This window comes from Pieris napi, chromosome 7, assembly GCF_905475465.1.
Source record: "Pieris napi chromosome 7, ilPieNapi1.2, whole genome shotgun sequence".
In the NCBI taxonomy this organism is placed as follows: domain Eukaryota; kingdom Metazoa; phylum Arthropoda; class Insecta; order Lepidoptera; family Pieridae; genus Pieris; species Pieris napi.
This window is the reverse complement of record NC_062240.1, coordinates 4,725,105-4,742,905: the sequence shown is the minus strand read 5'-3', so window position 1 is coordinate 4,742,905 and position 17,801 is coordinate 4,725,105. Positions and strand designations below refer to the sequence as shown.

At 33.2% G+C, this 17,801-nt stretch overlaps 2 protein-coding genes across 2 annotated transcripts; one reads left to right on the top strand and one right to left on the bottom strand.

The window, feature by feature from the left end:
* Window positions 1-2,534: 2,534 nt before the first annotated feature.
* LOC125051333 (beta-alanine transporter-like) lies at window positions 2,535-9,369 on the top strand. The gene is made up of 12 exons (XM_047651577.1): window positions 2,535-2,717; window positions 3,490-3,713; window positions 4,197-4,374; window positions 5,051-5,180; window positions 5,616-5,744; window positions 5,993-6,185; window positions 6,558-6,663; window positions 7,011-7,243; window positions 7,322-7,401; window positions 7,849-8,024; window positions 8,365-8,519; window positions 9,237-9,369. The coding sequence occupies exons 1-12, from the start codon at window positions 2,676-2,678 to the stop codon at window positions 9,289-9,291; spliced, it is 1,701 nt and encodes a 566-aa protein (XP_047507533.1). The 5' UTR covers window positions 2,535-2,675; the 3' UTR covers window positions 9,292-9,369.
* A 1,946-nt stretch (window positions 9,370-11,315) lies between these two features.
* Window positions 11,316-17,613, bottom strand: LOC125051171 (general transcription factor IIF subunit 1). The gene is made up of 13 exons (XM_047651346.1): window positions 17,397-17,613; window positions 17,043-17,218; window positions 16,574-16,708; window positions 16,376-16,477; window positions 16,121-16,189; window positions 15,649-15,767; window positions 15,244-15,363; window positions 14,885-14,993; window positions 14,602-14,667; window positions 14,032-14,174; window positions 13,496-13,591; window positions 12,409-12,547; window positions 11,316-11,542 (listed from the first exon to the last, which is right to left on the bottom strand). The coding sequence occupies exons 1-13, from the start codon at window positions 17,421-17,423 to the stop codon at window positions 11,335-11,337; spliced, it is 1,509 nt and encodes a 502-aa protein (XP_047507302.1). The 5' UTR covers window positions 17,424-17,613; the 3' UTR covers window positions 11,316-11,334.
* Window positions 17,614-17,801: the final 188 nt, after the last annotated feature.

Below are 17,801 nucleotides of genomic sequence, written 5' to 3'. Positions count from 1 at the left end.
GTCCCTGCTAGTATTTCTATTCTGGGTATTTTTGTTATTTTTAATTTACGCAATTAAATTTTAGTAAAGCAACATCTACTATAAAACTCGACCAAATGCATTTCCAACCTTATTTCATCAGGCAATTTATTTCCAACAAAAACGCTAACGAAGCATGCGACATTTATTAAAAAAAAATTATAATTACATATTCATTGTAGTCATTATTATATTTAAAAACAGGAACAATTTGGCTCGAGTTAATATGATACAATATTCAAGGTTGTACTTTGACTGTTTTTTTGTATAAAATGTTGTAGTGCCGCATTTAATAATTTATTATTATATTATCCACCAAAACCAGAACCAATGCCGATTTTTATCTTAATAACCTTGATTAACGACATCTAATCACGCATGTTCGAAGTTCCTTCACATATATGTGGGAAACTTTAAATTACGTGGTACCGAAATTTGATATCGAAATCGCTGTTGGCAGGTTTTTGGAAATCTTACAGATCAGACAATTTGTCACCATTATAAGCAAGATTGTTTCAATATTACTGCGTGCACCAGCGTACCGCGCGACAGCTAGTTACTTTATATTTCCATGAAATGTCATCATCATGTCATATCGATCTTGCTTAGAATGGCTTTGATGGTCCTGGTAAATGGTAGGGGAGCCCACGATGCTAAATGGGGATTTACTCGAGCGTCGTAGAGACCTATTGGGATGCAAAGCTTAGATGCTTAGATTTTTAAATATGTAAAAAAAAACTGTTGCATGGACATCCTCGAGCGCGTCAGATATTGATAGCATCAATGCCCTACGTATTTTTAATAATGTACCTATGTTAATCTGATCGTTTGCATGATGCGGGTGGTTGTATTTAAAGGTTGAAAATGAAAAAAAAAAAATTAATCGAGCGCGTCAGATTTTCTAAGGGAGTGTTAAGTGCACCAAAAAAAAAGCTCTCATTCACTAATCTGGCGATTTCGATGGGACGCAAACCCGCAGCCATTTTCATAATGTGCATAAAAAAACTCGCCATTTTTAAATACTCAAGCGCGTCAGATTAAGATATATATGGTTCATCTTTATGTTCTAAATGTACTGTCTGCCTGACAAAAAAAAATTAGGAAAACGGTTCACCTTAAAGGCCATCCCTGCAACTTCCTGCTAATTCAATTCCTGGGCGCTTAAAATTGATATTTTGAGCTCGCTGAGTTCAAAGAAATAATATTTCTATGCATTTGAGCTCTCCCAGCTCGAAAGTCTGATAGAAGTTTCATAGAACACTATTTTTGGAATTTTCAAACCGCAATAACTTTTGAATGGATCAAGCAATTTTCACGCGGTTAGCGGCATTCGACGCAGTTTTATCATCCTCATAAGAAATTTTGATTGATCGAACCACAAATTTCTGAGTAATCCCGAAAAAACACTTTTTCGGGTTTCTTTCGTTCACGATATCTCTCGAACGAATCAACCGCTTTTGACCAGCTTGGTGGCGATCGACTTGGTTTTTCAAGCTCAAAGGTGAATTAGTTTTTGAAGTTGATCGATAAAGAAACCACTTTAAAAAAAAAAATCTTATTTTTTTTTGAGATTTTTCAAAATTTCTCAAAATCTATCGGTCCGAATCGGTTCAAATTCACAGGAAATGTAATTTTGAGGGAAATATTTAGAACGCCGTTTAGTAGATTCCGATCGGTTTAAGGAAATGTAGGCATCACGCAGCTGCACGCATTTAACTTTATCGACGAATTTTTGTTATTTCGGCTTGCGGAAATCGTCAGATTATATATTTTTCATTATTCTTCAAAATAAAAAAAAATTTAGCCACGCTCGAGAATGTCGAGATGACGTTTTTTTTTTACAACTTTGTTGCCCTCCCCTTTTTTACGTCACTCTCAAATTGTCAGATTAGTGGAATATACACTTTTTAGGATGTAATTAACTCACCCTACCTTAATCTGACGCGCTCGAGAATTTCTGATGGTCAATTTTTTTTTACTAATCTGATCCTGTATCCTTCACTGGCGGCCTGATATATGGGCCTCATGTTTTGTGGAGGTACTTAACCGGGTACAAGGTATCCCCCTGTATATTAATCTGCCGCGCTTTAGTAAATCCCGAAATCCCCGCTTGGGCTCCCCTACCAAAAAGAGCTATATTGAAAAACTGTCGTAACTAAATTACTGCCAGTTATTATAAACTGTGATACCTACTTTGATAATTGTCAATTATTTTAATTAATAAAGGTATTTTAAGTATTTTGTTTTTTTTCTACTAATGAAATTGTCGATTTTAAATGAAGTCGAGTAGAAACCTTCAGCGAACTTATTGCTATACAATCCAATTTAGTAATCCCACATCACCATTACCTTATTTTAAATTTTTCCTAACTAAAGTTGTCCGATAACGCTTGTTAGGCAACTTTTATGCTTTGTTTTTGCCGTATGCTTCAAAGTCGTGCAAATGTAATCTTTATATCTAAGACTTAGAGGCGAGATATGAATATTATATTTTTACTTTTCGCCAAAAAATGACAGCGCTTTTATCAATACTAGGTTATCATTTCGTGATAGCGAAATATCCTATTAATTAAATTTCATACCTATCGATATCTTAGTAGCGTATCTTAGCGTGCGTAGAGTAGGTTTCAAAAAAAACGTGGATATAGTAAACTTAAATGGATCCGAAACAAATTAGTGACAATGAAAATGATATTGAGGTAAAAAAATTCTTTAATATAATCATTCTATGAACGTATATATATGGTTTAAAAACATTGTAATTAAAGAATTAAAAAGTAATTATTCATAGCATAATTTTACTTCGTCATTATGAGTCGTCACTTGTAATTATTATATTTGTATTATAATGTATTTTATAATTTTACGTAATTTGATATTTGTTATTAATAACTAAATACACGCCATAATAGATTCCGTGAAGTTTAAGTTTGTTTTCTTAGTATTAAAAAGTATATAATGCCATTTTCTCCTAGTAACAGAATTAATTAAAAAGTAGCAATTATATTAACCCTGATATAGACTAATAAGATTGAAATTGCGTACTAGAACCAATGTCGCTGATTTGACATCAACCTTTGCAATTCCGATGTATGCAAAAGCTATTTATATATGATTGTTTAATCACATCGCACCTATCTTTTCCTTCCCTTCTTCCTTCTTTGGTTCTTTAAAAAACTTTTAAATTACTTAATTTGCAACCGTACAAGAATATAAGCAAAGTGTAAACTGTAGGCTGTGAACTAACTTGTAAAAATGACTTTAAGAAACACCTGACTGACTGGTATGTAAAAGCCGCTTTCTAAGTCACACTGTTAATCTACTAGCACTAGTTTTTAATTAATTTAATAATACTATTTTAGTTAGTTATCCAAAGTCCCGGGTCGTTAAATAAAGAGTGTATCAGTTTGATACATGATACTCGCTGAGTTACTTAGACTATATTTAAAAAACAATTGAACATTTCACCAGAATGTTAAAGAAAAGCTGCGACCCAGTGATTCTGACAGCGATGCCTTCGAAGCAGTACTTCAGCACGTGGGTGAGATGGGACTCTACCAAAAGCTGCTGTTCGTCGCCATGGCTCCGTTTGGATTTATCTTCGCGTTTAATTACTACACGCAGATGTTTATTACAGCAACGCCAAACCATTGGTGCAGAGTGCCGGAGTTGGAGCATTTGGATGTTGAAATAAGGTATGTACATTAGTATGGTGAATAACCATAATGATTCAAGTCCCGTAATACTTCAGTGGACTCATTTCTGCTTCTGTTTCATTCAAATTTTTACAAGAAGTGTTCTGACCCATGTATACCATATGTGTGTTAATCATTATAAAAAGCTGGGTTTTAATCACATAATACGAGCTGCCCTGCGATTCTGTAACTCACGAAAAGGTGGGAGCTTGTAGTTTGTTTATCAGAATGCCAAATCATAAAATGACTGCTTCACGACTGATTTCAGAGCGACCGCCGATGCAAAAACCGCTGTGTGAGTTCGAAAAGTGAGTTACAGAATTGCAGGGCTGTACGAACTTAACCGGCCAAACACCACACCCTTTTTTAAAAATTTGTACCCGGAGCTTCTCACAATTTTTTAGTTTTAATATAGATTAACAGAAGAATTATAAACTTTAAATTAAAATTTCTCGAAATATTTACGCTACAAGTTTATTATAGACGTAATCTCACCACTGTGACCACAACCGAAGGGTGGGAAAACTGTCTGATGTATGACGCTAATTGGACCCAGGTATTGCAGAATATGATAGTGCCTTCCAACACAACACTGGTACCATGTAAGCACGGCTGGGAGTTCCAGCTAACAAATATACCATATCATACAGTCGTTAGTGAAGTAAGTATGTCAAACAAATAATCAGTAAAATTTCCTCTTTTGTTCCTTCAAAGCATTCGAATCACTAGACAATAGACTTAGTGCTCATTTAACACTTGCTCTTACAGTGTAGAAAAATACTTTTTAAGGTAGCCGGAATGCCTTTTACCAAAAATAGATGAGATATTCTAAACACGAAAAATTATCTCTGTAGAAAGAAGGTACTCAACAATCGGAGCTTTAATGATTTTTCTAGAAACCGATTTTTTTGCTTCAGCTATTGAATATTTGTTTTAACTTCCTTTTTACCATTCAAGAAATAGAGGGTTTATAATTCCCATTACTTTATACTATGTTCTTAACTAGATTTTTTTTCTATTTAATTGTTTAGCAAGGAAATGAAGTATGCATAGTTTCATACTACACATGATTACTATTGTATTAAGCTGAAAAATTGATAGCGAAGGTATCTTGCTCAATATCAAATATTTAAGATTTTTTCAAAAAAATTTTTTTTTAAAATCATAAACAAAATTGTATTAAAAAAATATGAATGAACTTAGGGATCTCGTCTTCCGTTACGTTAGGGAAACAGTAGAGATACAGACGCATAGGCCAGTATCAGAGTAAAATAAAATGGTGTCGTTCAAATTGTTGATAAAAATAAAAAATCAATATATGACTTAATATTTTTCAGCGTGGCTGGGTATGCGAAAACGCTAGTAATGTACCGTTTGCTCAATCAATGGCCTTTGTTGGTTCCTTCCTTGGGGGTATATTGTTTGGATGGATGGCTGACTTCTATGGCAGAGTGCCAGCTTTAATGGGTAAGATTCTACTTTAAAAATACAATAGCATTAAGTAAACATATGCCTAACCTATGGAAATAAGGGAAAACTACAGGATCTATGAAATGAAAGGTATGCTTAGGCAGAAGTCAAATCGTACGTTCGACATCATACTATTAAGAAGTGAAACACTTGAAGATAGATGCTCACTATATTATAATAACAACATATTCTGATCACGACATTTACAATCTTGAGTTTGGCCGAAGACAATTACGCGCCTTCGGCCAAATTCGATTCGACAATCGAAATTTATGCAATACTAAATATAGGATTCGCAATGTCAAATTATGTAAATAATGTTATATCTGCCTGGAAATGCAATCAACGAAAATTTGTAGTCACATTTAGCTTAATCAACAAAAAAAATTCTACTCATTACTAGATAAATAATATCTCAATTATATCTTTAAGGAACATATTTAATTGCCTTAATAGGAGGAGTGGGCAGCGTATACACCAGTGGTCTCTGGGACTTTGCTTTTTGTCGGTTCCTCGTTGGCATGTCATTCGACAGTTGTTTTGTGATTATATACATTTTAGGTAAATATTTTAATCTATAATGATATTATTTTCATTGCATTTAGCTTAGAGACAAAATTTTAACGCCAAGAACCAGTGATCTCTTCAAAAAAGTTTTTATGGACACCAAAAAATGTGTGCCACAAATTTTTGGCTTCTTCATCCGAATACATAAATTAACGACGATTTAATGAAATTTTTGTGACTTTTCTTAAACCGGCTTAATTTTCTTTACTATTAGAAATAAAATTGACAATGTATTATTTTAGTTCTAGAATATGTGGGACCTACCTACCGTTCGCTGGTCGGAAATATATCAATAGCTCTGTTTTATGGAGGTGGAGCAATTATGCTACCGTGGGTGGCCATCTGGTTGGGAGACTGGCGAAAATTGCTCTGGTTTACAATTGCACCCTTGTTTATAATATTTTTTATACCCTTCGTTATTCCTGAGAGTGCCAGGTATGTGTAGCCTTGAAGCCTTTAGCCGTTGCTCAAAGATAAACAATTATATTTTCAAAAATTATTTTACTTGGACCGATTTTGATATAAATATATAAAGTTTAAATAAATAGATTTCGTGGTTACGTAACTTGGAATAGATCAGTTTGCCTAATACCTTTTGGGTAACCGAATAAGGTTCTATTATAGTAGTTATTTTTAATAAAGTCGAGGGCTTGGAAACACGACGAATTGGGATAAATAATTATATATGTTCAAATATTCTTCATCCATTGTCTGCTAGTGTAATTATGTTATTAATAAGGATAAGGTTCTCGTCTTAAATAAAAAAGTCAAGTCAAAAGTCTCGATAATACATTGTTTTATTATTAGATGGCTCTCATCGCGTGGTCGCTCAAAGAAAGCTATTGAAGTTTTGCGAAGATTTGAAAGGCTTAATGGAAGGAAAATTCCGGAGAATGTTTTAGACGATTTCGTCGTATGTATACCTAATTAATTTTTCTAAAAATTCTTCCAAACTAAGTAACTAACTATTAGTCTAAAATCTTCGCTCAAGATGTGTTATTTCAGTTTATAATTAAGGTTTTTATGAATATAAATCAAATCTGAGATTAAACAGTTTCAAATATTCGGGTGAAATAAATCATAATTCTAAACAGATTTAACCCGCAACTGCTATCATTGATGAGTTGTATGGGTCAAATCGTTGATACATAAAACTTATTAGCAAAATTATCTTTCTTCGAACTTAAAACTGTGAGGTACCTAACAATGGTACAAGCGGAAGTAATATACGACATAATTAAAACCTCACTTTTATTTCAGATATCTTCAAACAAACAGAAAATCTCCAATGAATCGCTTAAAGATGTCTTCAAAAGTCGCCCCTTATGTAAGATGTTGATTATTCTGGCAATAACAAGTATGTTCGGCGTTGTTGTATTCGATGCTCTGGTCAGATTGTGCCATGGTCTTGGTTTGGACTTCTTTGTTACCTTTACCATGGTATCTGCAACTGAAGTGCCTTCTGTGATATTGGTGGCGTTCACGCTTGATAGGTAAAGTACTTTTGTCACTAGGGAGTAGGCCAAAGGGGTATAATATAACCTTACCTATTTATTGCATTTTTCTTTCAGATTTGGTCGCCGGAAACTAACCTTTGTACCTACAGTTTTGACTGCCATTTTAGTGTTTACTGCAGCATTTGTTCCAAAAGGTAAAAATACTTCGAAAATTAAAATTAATCTCTAGGTTGTATTTATTTTCTGTAGTAGGATAATTTTTTTAGCACGTGACGATTAAAATGACTAAATATGTACTTTATATTAATAACGATGATTTATACAAAGATTTTAGTTTTATTGAATACTTCGTCAAATTCATGATTTGGTTGGTTATTGTTTAACATATTACTATCGATGAAAATATACTGTGATTTAAAAACGTACCAAGCAAACGATTTATTAAAAAAAAGTTTTTTTTTGTATATACTTTTAATTGAATAATGTATAAGAGTTTTTATGCTGTGAATGAATAAATTATTTAACATAACCCCCTACAAGGATCAACTTTAACAGATTTTCAGTTAGCCCAACAGATATCGGCATAGGTACATACACACAAAATTTAGAATAGCTATGAAATAAACCTTAATATATTTCAGGTATTCCAAGAGTAGCAATTGCCGTCGTAGCTAGGTTTATGGTAAATATGACTCTGACTGCTCTCATGCAATGGACTGCTGAATTACTTCCAACTCCCGTGCGAGCTTCGGGCAGTTCCTTCGTTCATGTCATATCATTTTTGGCTACTATGGTCTCGCCTTTCATAGCTTTCTCGGTAAATATAATTATCATGTATTTTATCTGTTGTATTAACGCCGTATGTTAGTTGTTAACGTTTTTTGAAGATCCTGTGTTCTATTTCTACATAAGAAAAGATGTTGATTTAATCAACCTTTCGTATATTATGGAATAATTATAAATTACCAATGAAATAAAAGCAATTATGTATTACAACTGTGAAGCTATAACCAGATCTAACGATTTGTCGCCCAGCATTTGTATTCCATACATTAAATATTGTTATTCTACTAGGTTGACATTTGACAATAATTGTAAATATTGCTTGTAGTAAGGGATCAAAAGGGACTTAATTAATGAAAACTTTCCATTTACAGGAGAGATTGTGGTTTGCGCTTCCCTTTATCATCATATCGGGAATCTCATTAAGCGCTGCCAGCATCACCCTACTACTGCCAGAGACAAAAGGTCGTCAGATGCCACAGACTATAATAGACGGCGAGAAAATTGTTCAGACTAACACGCTATGCGGGTAAATGAATAAAACGTTGGCCTAACAGTTTCCAAACGCCCGATTCAATGCGTTAATTACTTTAAATCGAGGAATATATGTCGAATGTTTTACTATAGTCGTATTTTTAATTAGACGAAGCCAACTGGCAGTAGCTAATGTCACTTTGTAAAATAATGTTGCCATATTTAAAGTAATAGTGATGCGTTCAGTTCTTGTTCAATCAGATGAATGAACAATGAGTGTGAATAGTCAATCATTTCAAACAATAAAAGAATATTATTTCTATTTCAAAATTATATAAAAGTGCTCTGATATAAGTTAGGTACTAGTACTATGTAACTACAATCAGTTTTTTGACGTCTAATTACAAAGCGCGGCGCGGCGACTAGTGCCATCACCGATCATTAATTCAGGGGTTTTTACTTTGTCACAACACTATTTTTATTTCATTAAAAACTGACAACACCGTAAACGTCAGTTGATATCGTCTAATTAAAAATTCGACTATAGAACCATTGCCGCCGCTTTGACACCCCCCATTACAGTAAGAAAGTCTATGGATTATGGATTACCTATGTCAGTCACCCGCCACGCTTGCGATGCCTTCTTTACTTTCCTTGTTTAAACGTTCCTAGCCAAAGGGCAAATATAGCAATATGTCGGTGATAACACTGATTTGAATATATTATATACTATATTAATGCTTACTAAATATATATATATATTTTATTTCAGAAACAGTGCTGAATCAGAACAAGATCAACCTAAAAGAAGATCTCTTATAACTTAGAATATAGAAAATGTAAATTATTATTTATTATACTTAATAAACAAAATCGCTCATTGTAGATTTGATTTGATCTAAGTATGAGTTATTTGAATTAAAAACAATAAATGTGTATTGACCTTTCACTATAATTTCAATAAAATACTCTAATTACAATAACTCTAATTATAAAAAAAACAATAAATAAATGCCATCTCTCTTATATCGCATCCGTTTTAAGTACTCAACTATCTCTTTCCATTACAACGTAAATACTATTTGATAGAGAGAGACGAAAACCTTCTGCTTAGAGTGCAATTAGTCCAATTTAATTTGCAAGGGAGTATTAATTAGAGGTATAATTGGGTATCATAATTTGTTTTTTTGGTTTGAATCAATTTGTTTTTGAGAATTTCTATTACAAAGTATTCTTAAGGTGGGAACTGACCAAAGTTACGAGGTGTAATGTAACATGTAATGTAATGTTACACAGCGAGCATTCGTGCAGTCAGTACGTCGTGTTACGGGGAAACCAGCGAGCAACGAGCCGCTCGTTGCTCGCTTTGAGTGCTCCACCCGGCTGTCGGTTTTTTGGCGAATCCTTTGAGTGTTACGCGGTTCGGTCAGTACGCTCTTTGTCAAAAGTCGTCCCGAGCGCACGCGCGTCGCGAGTAATCACACGTCAATCAATCAAACATGGAGTGGAACAAAGAAAAATCTCTGTATTTTTCTATAAAATGGAAGAAAAGAGGAAGTGTTGTGGAACCCAGCTCATCCAGAGCAAATAAATTCAACCGTTCTTCAAAATCGATCGGAGACATGCGTACAAAGTTTTTATACTGTCCAGTAATCATTTGGTTTTTCAAAGTTGCTATCAATGGCAAACCACCACATACGCCTCTGTTTTCAAATAAGTTTCATCTCCAGTAACGTTTTTTCTTCTTCTTAATTTGGATGAAACAATAATTAAGTAGAATCAAAGATACCAACGCGTCCTCGCTGTCGGCCATCTCGTGAACACTGGCGGCGAAAGCGGAGCACAGACGTTTGACGAGCATGTTACGCCGATTTTAAAACACAGCGTAAAGGTGGGAACTGACCAACGTTACGAGGTGTAATGTAACATGTAATGTAATGTTACACAGCGAGCATTCGTGCAGTCAGTACGTCGTGTTACGGGGAAAAACAACGTAACACGACGTACTGACTGCACGAATGCTCGCTGTACAACATTACATTACATGTTACATTACACCTCGTAACATTGGTCAGTTCCCACCTTAACATGCTCGATGCGTTACACGCTCGATGCGAATGCTACATTACACATCGTAACTTTGGTCAGTTCCCACCTTTAAAGGTGGGAACTGACCAACGTTACGAGGTGTAATGTAACATGTAATGTAATGTTACACAGCGAGCATTCGTGCAGTCAGTACGTCGTGTTACAGGGAAACCAGCGAGCAACGAGCCGCTCGTTGCTCGCTTTGAGTGCTCCATCCGGCTGTCGGTTTTTTGGCGAATCCTTTGACCTGTACGCGGGTCAGTAATTACGCGTCGCACGTCGCGAATGATCATGATTATGATTTTCTATAAATTGTCTTTTTTAAGTACTTTTGGTCTAATTAAATTCAACAGTTCTTCAAAATCGAGACCTGCGTACAAAGTTTTTATACTGTCCAGTAATCATTTGGTTTTTAATATTGCAATCAATAACAAACCACCTCATACGCCTGTGTTTTTAAATAAGTTTTGTGTCCAGTAATATTTTTTCTTCTTCTTAATTTGGATGAAACAATAATTAAATAGAATGAAAGTTATCAACATTATCACTATCACATCTCGTGAACACTGGCGACGAAAGTGGAGCACAGAGTTTTGACGAGCATGTTACGCCGATTTTAGAACACAGCGTATTGTTACACATGCTCCATGGGTAACACGCTCGATGCGAATGCTACATTACACCTCGTAACTTTGGTCAGTTCCCACCTTAAGAATATTATGACGAAGATTTAATCGAATTGTCTATGAAATAAAACAACAGATAACAAACAATTTATTTAATCAAGTAGGCTTAATGCTAAGATACATTTTCCCGTTAATATTCTGTTTGACAGGGTTAATTCTCTTCAATATCTGCGTCATCGTCTCTACCAAACGTTCGCTAGAAACTCCAGTGCGCTTGGACTTGAATTTAGTTAGAAGTTCCGTAGTTGTCATTGGTTTACGTGTTAAGTAACGTCGTACTGCTTCTTCTGTCACGCCGCACTCGCTGTAAGGAAAATACAAATAAGTTATTAAGAACAATTTACCCGTGGCTTAATAAAATTGAATGTTTACGGCCTGAATAATAATGGCTGATCACATATTCGTATACTAAATTATTAATGCAAAAAATATATCTAACGATTCTATTGTTTAATTTAACCTTTAAATTTTTAAACATAAGCAATCTTCACACATTAATTTACAATTGATTGAAGTCATACAACCCACATTTCGCTTTGCATAGATTTTCTATTTTTTTGAAGTTATACTTCTTTAAGCGCGTTATGAAAAATTGATGAGAGTGAAATTTTACGATGCGCGAGCACCGTGACACAAAATTAACAGAATGAATTTAGTGGCGCATGTAGGCATGCACGCCGCCTCTGTTCACTGTGTATTTATATTTATAAAATTTATCCACATTCTTTGAGTTTCTACATTTAAAACACGTGTTTTCATTTAGTTTTCATAATACAAGTGCGAATTTTATATGTGCGTCTGAATTATAATCAGAAGTGATTTAAATTGAATATTTAAATCAATACTAATTAATATTAGAAAATAATAATAAATATAATATTAATAAATATTTATTTATTTAATTTTTCAAATGTAAGCTGAACTTTATTAACTATAATGACTCCTTTTCCAGTCTTTCATTATTTAATTGTAATTAATTATTTGCATGCAATCAAAAACTATTTTTAATAATGCCAAAAACTCAATTGATGTTACGCGATACTGCGCCCATGGGACACTCACATTTACAGAAGGCAAGCAAATGCGTTGCCGGCTTTTAAAAAAATGGTAGGCTCTTTCTCTATATTATAAATAATTTAGGTAAAAGAGTACACTACTCCACATACTCACCTATAGTTCGAATCAAGTTTAGCTCGTTTACTTGGCGGTTGGTTAGCGGAACTGGCATTAGCAGCGGCCACAGCCGCCTGAGCAGCGCTTGGGACGGGGGTACCGGCGCGGGACGTACTGGCACTACCCGCTGCACTTGCTATAAAAATTGGCTTTATTGTACTTGGAGATGAATTAACATAAGTCGTACATATATCGTGTTTGTATATAAAATAGGATATATTAATATATTCATTACCATATTACGTCAACCTTCAAAATTCTTTATTTACAATATTTCTGTAACTAAACTTAATTACTCATTATTTGTTTAACTCCTAAAAATAACCAAACCAAATACAGTTTATATGAGTTACCAGATTCGCTTCCTTATGTCCGACTAATAGAAAATTGTTTTTTTTTTAATTTGCTTCGTGCACTTGACCGTTGAACCTTCAGGTAATTTTATTTATTTAGAAATCCTATTAATTGTTTTTTAATAAATTAATAAATAAATGTGAAATATTGAAGACTCTCGCTTTGTATTATAGAAATGCGTAAATTTACGTAAAAAATAATACAGAAGACTATTATTATTATTATTTTTTTAAGACAATTCACACCAATTGACCTAGTCCCATGCTAAGCTGGTGAAGCTTGTGTTATGGATACTAGGCAACGGATATACATACATATAAATACATATTTAAACACCCAAGACCTAAACACAACACCAAATGCTCATCACATCGATGTTCGTCTCAGCCGGGGATCGAACCCGGGACCCATGGATTCGCAGTCAGGGGTACTAACCACTAGACCAATGAGTCGTCCAAACTATGTGGTTATTTAGTTATAGTTCACTTAATATAAAAACTGAGTCTTGAGTTGGATCCCTTCCCCGCTCTTAATCAATTTCGCAGAGCGATCTTAAAAATTGCAATAAGTTATCATAATTTTAATCATTATTTATAGTATTGAACAATTCTGTTAGTAATAGTTGTTAAGTATGAAGCATGCTGTGTTTGCCTGTTAAAGAGTGTGTTTTTTTCTTAGCAAGTTGAAGAACTGTCTTCTGTGTATGATCATCGCGATCTTTTTTAGTTACCTTTATCAGTATGGCTTTTACTCTTCTTGGGCTTCTTGCTGTTTGAAGTGTTCTCCGGGTCTGTATCAGAGTCTGAGCTGAACTCTGTTTCAGATTCTGGAAAAAATAGTTCAAATTTGATTATTTATTGTATAAACAATGTCTAATTCAAAACAGTTACGTAATAGCGATCGTACAACGCAGCAGTTACAAGTATCAAATGCCCTAATATCAAAGAAAAATACTTAATATATTTTCGTCTTCGGCGACTGCAAGAAAAGGACGGCTATATCATCTCACAATGCGCAAGAAAGAGTGAGAAAGTCGCGCTCATAGAATAAACGTAAGGACTTTGATTTGCGACTGTTGAACAATATAGTATAGGGCAATTAATTATTCGTTCCGACATAGCATGTGATAGTTAAATTAAATAAAACTATAATTTTGCCATAATATTTAAATGAGCTTTTTATTTTAGAGTTTGATGGTACTTGAAATATATCAAAATTAACGTAATACTTAGTAAAATACGCTATTTAAATGTAACAATAACTCACCCTTCTTTTCATCCGGTTTCTTCTTCTTCTTGGTGAGTTTGCTGGCTCTCTCCTCACCTTCCTTTGTATGTTCATCTTCTTGTTCAGACTCTTGTTTCTGCTCTTCGTCTTCTTCACTATCCTCGTCAGATCCTAGGAGTTTTCTGTAAAATATATATATATACAAATAGTAAACTGTGTTTAGATTTCTGTATGTTAAATTACTATACATCAGTTTATCATTCATTGTTGTTGTTTATTTGTATTTTTTTTGTGTTGTGCATTTGTTTTCAAGTTTAACAAATTAATTAAATATAAATATTTCTGCGTAAACTTTAAAAGAATTTGTAGTAGAATTAAAGATTCTATAACCATCATAGTATTTTAATTTATTTTATTTTTAAAAATATCTATTGAAATTCAATAAGGACTTTAATAATTCAATAATTATAAAAAAAATATTTGATAAAATAGTTTTTTTTTTAAGTACCGAGTATTTATTAGAAAGCTAGTATTGTATTGTGCTATGATCGTTTATTTACGTGAAAAGCAAATATTATATGCATATAGTAAAAACTCAAATATGTTTACCGTAGAGCATCTTCTTCGGCGACGCCTTTAAGTTCTTTATTTGCTTTGGTCTCATGATCTGACTCACTGAAAGAAGACATAAATTAGGAGTACTTTTTATATTATGTATGAGTACTTTTTTTCAATTGTACTTTGATCGGACCTGAAAATTAGTTTTTATTTCTTTTGTAGGTATTGTACAGAAACATTGAGAATAGTATTTTATATCGTTTAGAAGACAAACAAATTCTCGAGTATCTTCAGGTGTCAAACTAGAAAGAAATAAAAATATGATTTTATATACCTATCAGATGAGTCTGATATATAATCTCTTTCTCGGCCTTCTTCATCCCCATCGTCACTCTCTTCGAAAGCCTCATCTTCTACTTTCTTTTTCTTTTTTGCTACAGCACCTATAAGATAAATTATTATTTAACTTGCATAATATATTTTCATCTTCGTAGCTCTAGAATTTTTTTTGGAAGATCCACTCTTTAGTGATTAAAATATTAACTAACAATTCCACATTCCGAGTTGAAAACACTTATAATTCCTATATATTCAAATACATATAATTTTAGTCAATGTATATAAAAGTAGTTCATGAAAATTTTTGAATAATTTTTTAAGTGGATCTTAGTACTGTAGGCGTTCCTACCTTACCTTTTTTGGGTTTTTTCTTAGTACCAGAATCACTGTCTTCTTTCTCTTTGTCACCCGCTTCTGAGCCTGAAGAGTCATCATCTGAGTCTATCCATTCATCCATATCGGAGATTTTTAATTCTGAAAGTAAAATTTTATATCATGAATTTAAAGTTAGAGTACTTGTACATTCTAGTAATGTAACATTCATTTCTATGTTTCAATTCAACTGTTCTTGACCAAGCAGGCAGTGGATAATTAAAGACCGAAGTGTAAAAATAAATATTGCTACCTATATATAACCAATGTAAAGTGCTTTTTAATTTTTTTTTTATTAATTTCAGGGTGTCACTTTGACAATTCAGTTTAATAAATTAATACAGTTTTTTTGTTTTGAAATTGCCATTGTGTGGTATGGCTTTATACCTTTTTTAGATTTGGAAGTTTTAGTTTTCTTCTCATCTGGATCCTCTTCATCTTGCGCGTCATCCCCCCGCATGCGCTTCCGGAACATCAACGAGAAGTAGTTTATTACTTTGTTGCGTCTGAAAAGTATTGTCTTTGGATAAAGAAAAGTAAGGTACCAGTGCTGCCATAACAGACAATTATATCCCTCATAGTTTTTACCCACATTATAATGTATAGGCATAGATTTTAAATAACAATGTGATATTCAAATGAAATTACATTAAACTTCTTTTGTAACAATAAAAAAATTGATGTTTAAATTACCATGGAGAAGATGCACGGACAAATCAAGTTAATCCATAATAAAAACACTCCGTTTCTATTATGTCACCGACGGAGTTAAAATAACCCTAGCTGATTTTAGTAGTCTGCAGAGAACTTAGGCTTTCCGTTGGTGATTGTATGAAGAATAATTTATACAAACTCTAACCTTCCAAATTCTTGCTCAGCTTCTTCAGCTGATAGAGCTTTGTACCTTTGTATTGGCTGGAAGTTGTACCTGCAAAAAATATGCAATATCATACACAAATTCTAGTCACTTATTACTACTTTATTACTTGACTTGGGTTAATTGATAGTAATTTATATTTTATTACCTCAAATCCTATAATGGGGTAAGAGGTAATCAATTTTTGTAACTGTTTCATATAATATATAAATATGCATTAAAAGTAAATTAGGGTACCATTCTTGTAGTGGATATGCATCAATTGCACCATCAGCTGCATGAGTAAAGACATAGTATGCAGTGTTTTCTGATACACCACCTTCACGAATTCCTTTGAACCTAGAATTAATAATTTTTCATGTACATGCGTTTTCAATGTATTATATTTCCTATTTAAAAGTAGCTATATTGTTAGAACACTTCTCCCATACTTACTTTTTCCCAGTCTTCCCACCCACTTTTAATATCCATGGTTGATCTTCTGGTTTATATTTACGAGACATAATCCCAAACTTCTTTCTCCTTGCTTCTTCTCTTAATCCACGTCCATACTCTGAGCCTGCACCATATCTACAAAAGATTATAATAAGAGTGGGCTATATTTATATTTGAGTTCACAGAAAAATATATCATCTAATGATATCACTACATTTATTCCTGTTTTAAAATAAACGAAATAAATAAACAAGTATGTTCAAAAATCTATTATCATAAATTTCACATACATTCCTTCATTGACTATGTAATATTACTTATGCAGAGTATGATGGAAAACTTTAGAAACAATTTCAAAGTAAATTGCAACCTTTAAGTACAGATATATATCTGGTTTCTATCTCAACACAATACTCATGGCCTCACATACACCGGCTAACATAATATCACAAATATAAGAACTATTTACTTAGGCATATCTTCATCCATTCCCTTATATTCCTTGATGTTATTCTCTCGTTCCATTTTGACATGTGTCCATTTGGCAAAATCTACATTAAGAGTTGCATTGAAACGCATAACATGGTATTTCTTCTGTCCATCTTTAGGCACTCTGATTTTGAACTCCTGCACTGCTGCCGATTGCTGTTAAATATAAAGGTCAAAGAGAAAATCTTAAGAGAACTTATGAATTAAATGTCAAAATTTTATGTTCAGTCTCTTTATAATTTTTTTTAATATCACGTATCGTTTGGTATGTCGACGTCCACTTTTTCACTATTTTTATTTAATTTAAATTAAGCAACACATAGGTCATACTTACCGAAGCCCCTGCTATTGGAGCATTCATATTGAAGAATAAATTATTTAGCTAGGAAGTTATAATTATTAATACAAGGAAAATATTAATGTTGTTTAATATTAAGCATATTACTAAGTTTCGAGTATTAATCACTGAAAACTTTTATCACATTCATAATTTGAATAAGGTTCAGTCTTCAGAGTTCACACAGCAATCAGCATACTTTACACTTTTGACTTTACAGTTAACATCTGTTGATGACTGTTCAAATGAACAGTCATTAATCAGTATTCAGTCAGAAACATGGTCAAGTGTCAGGGGTTTGCGTCAACGACCTATGGGCTATGACAAGAGGTCTAAAATCCAAATCCTTCCTATTTAGTATCAAGAATTATGCAAATTTAGTCTTGACTAATTGACTATACT

Bases quoted from the DNA above. Each gene is read 5' to 3' on its own strand.
- LOC125051333 (XM_047651577.1), top strand. From the start codon at position 2,676: ATGGATCCGAAACAAATTAGTGACAATGAAAATGATATTGAG. The intron at 5,181-5,615 runs GTAAGATTCTAC...TATATCTTTAAG, and splicing joins CAGAGTGCCAGCTTTAATGG to GAACATATTTAATTGCCTTA. The intron at 8,520-9,236 runs GTAAATGAATAA...ATTTTATTTCAG, and splicing joins CAGACTAACACGCTATGCGG to AAACAGTGCTGAATCAGAAC.
- LOC125051171 (XM_047651346.1), bottom strand. From the start codon at position 17,423: ATGAATGCTCCAATAGCAGGGGCTTCG. The intron at 16,478-16,573 runs GTAAGTATGGGA...TATTAATTCTAG, and splicing joins GGTGGGAAGACTGGGAAAAA to GTTCAAAGGAATTCGTGAAG. The intron at 16,190-16,375 runs GTACCCTAATTT...TATTTTTTGCAG, and splicing joins GCATATCCACTACAAGAATG to GTACAACTTCCAGCCAATAC.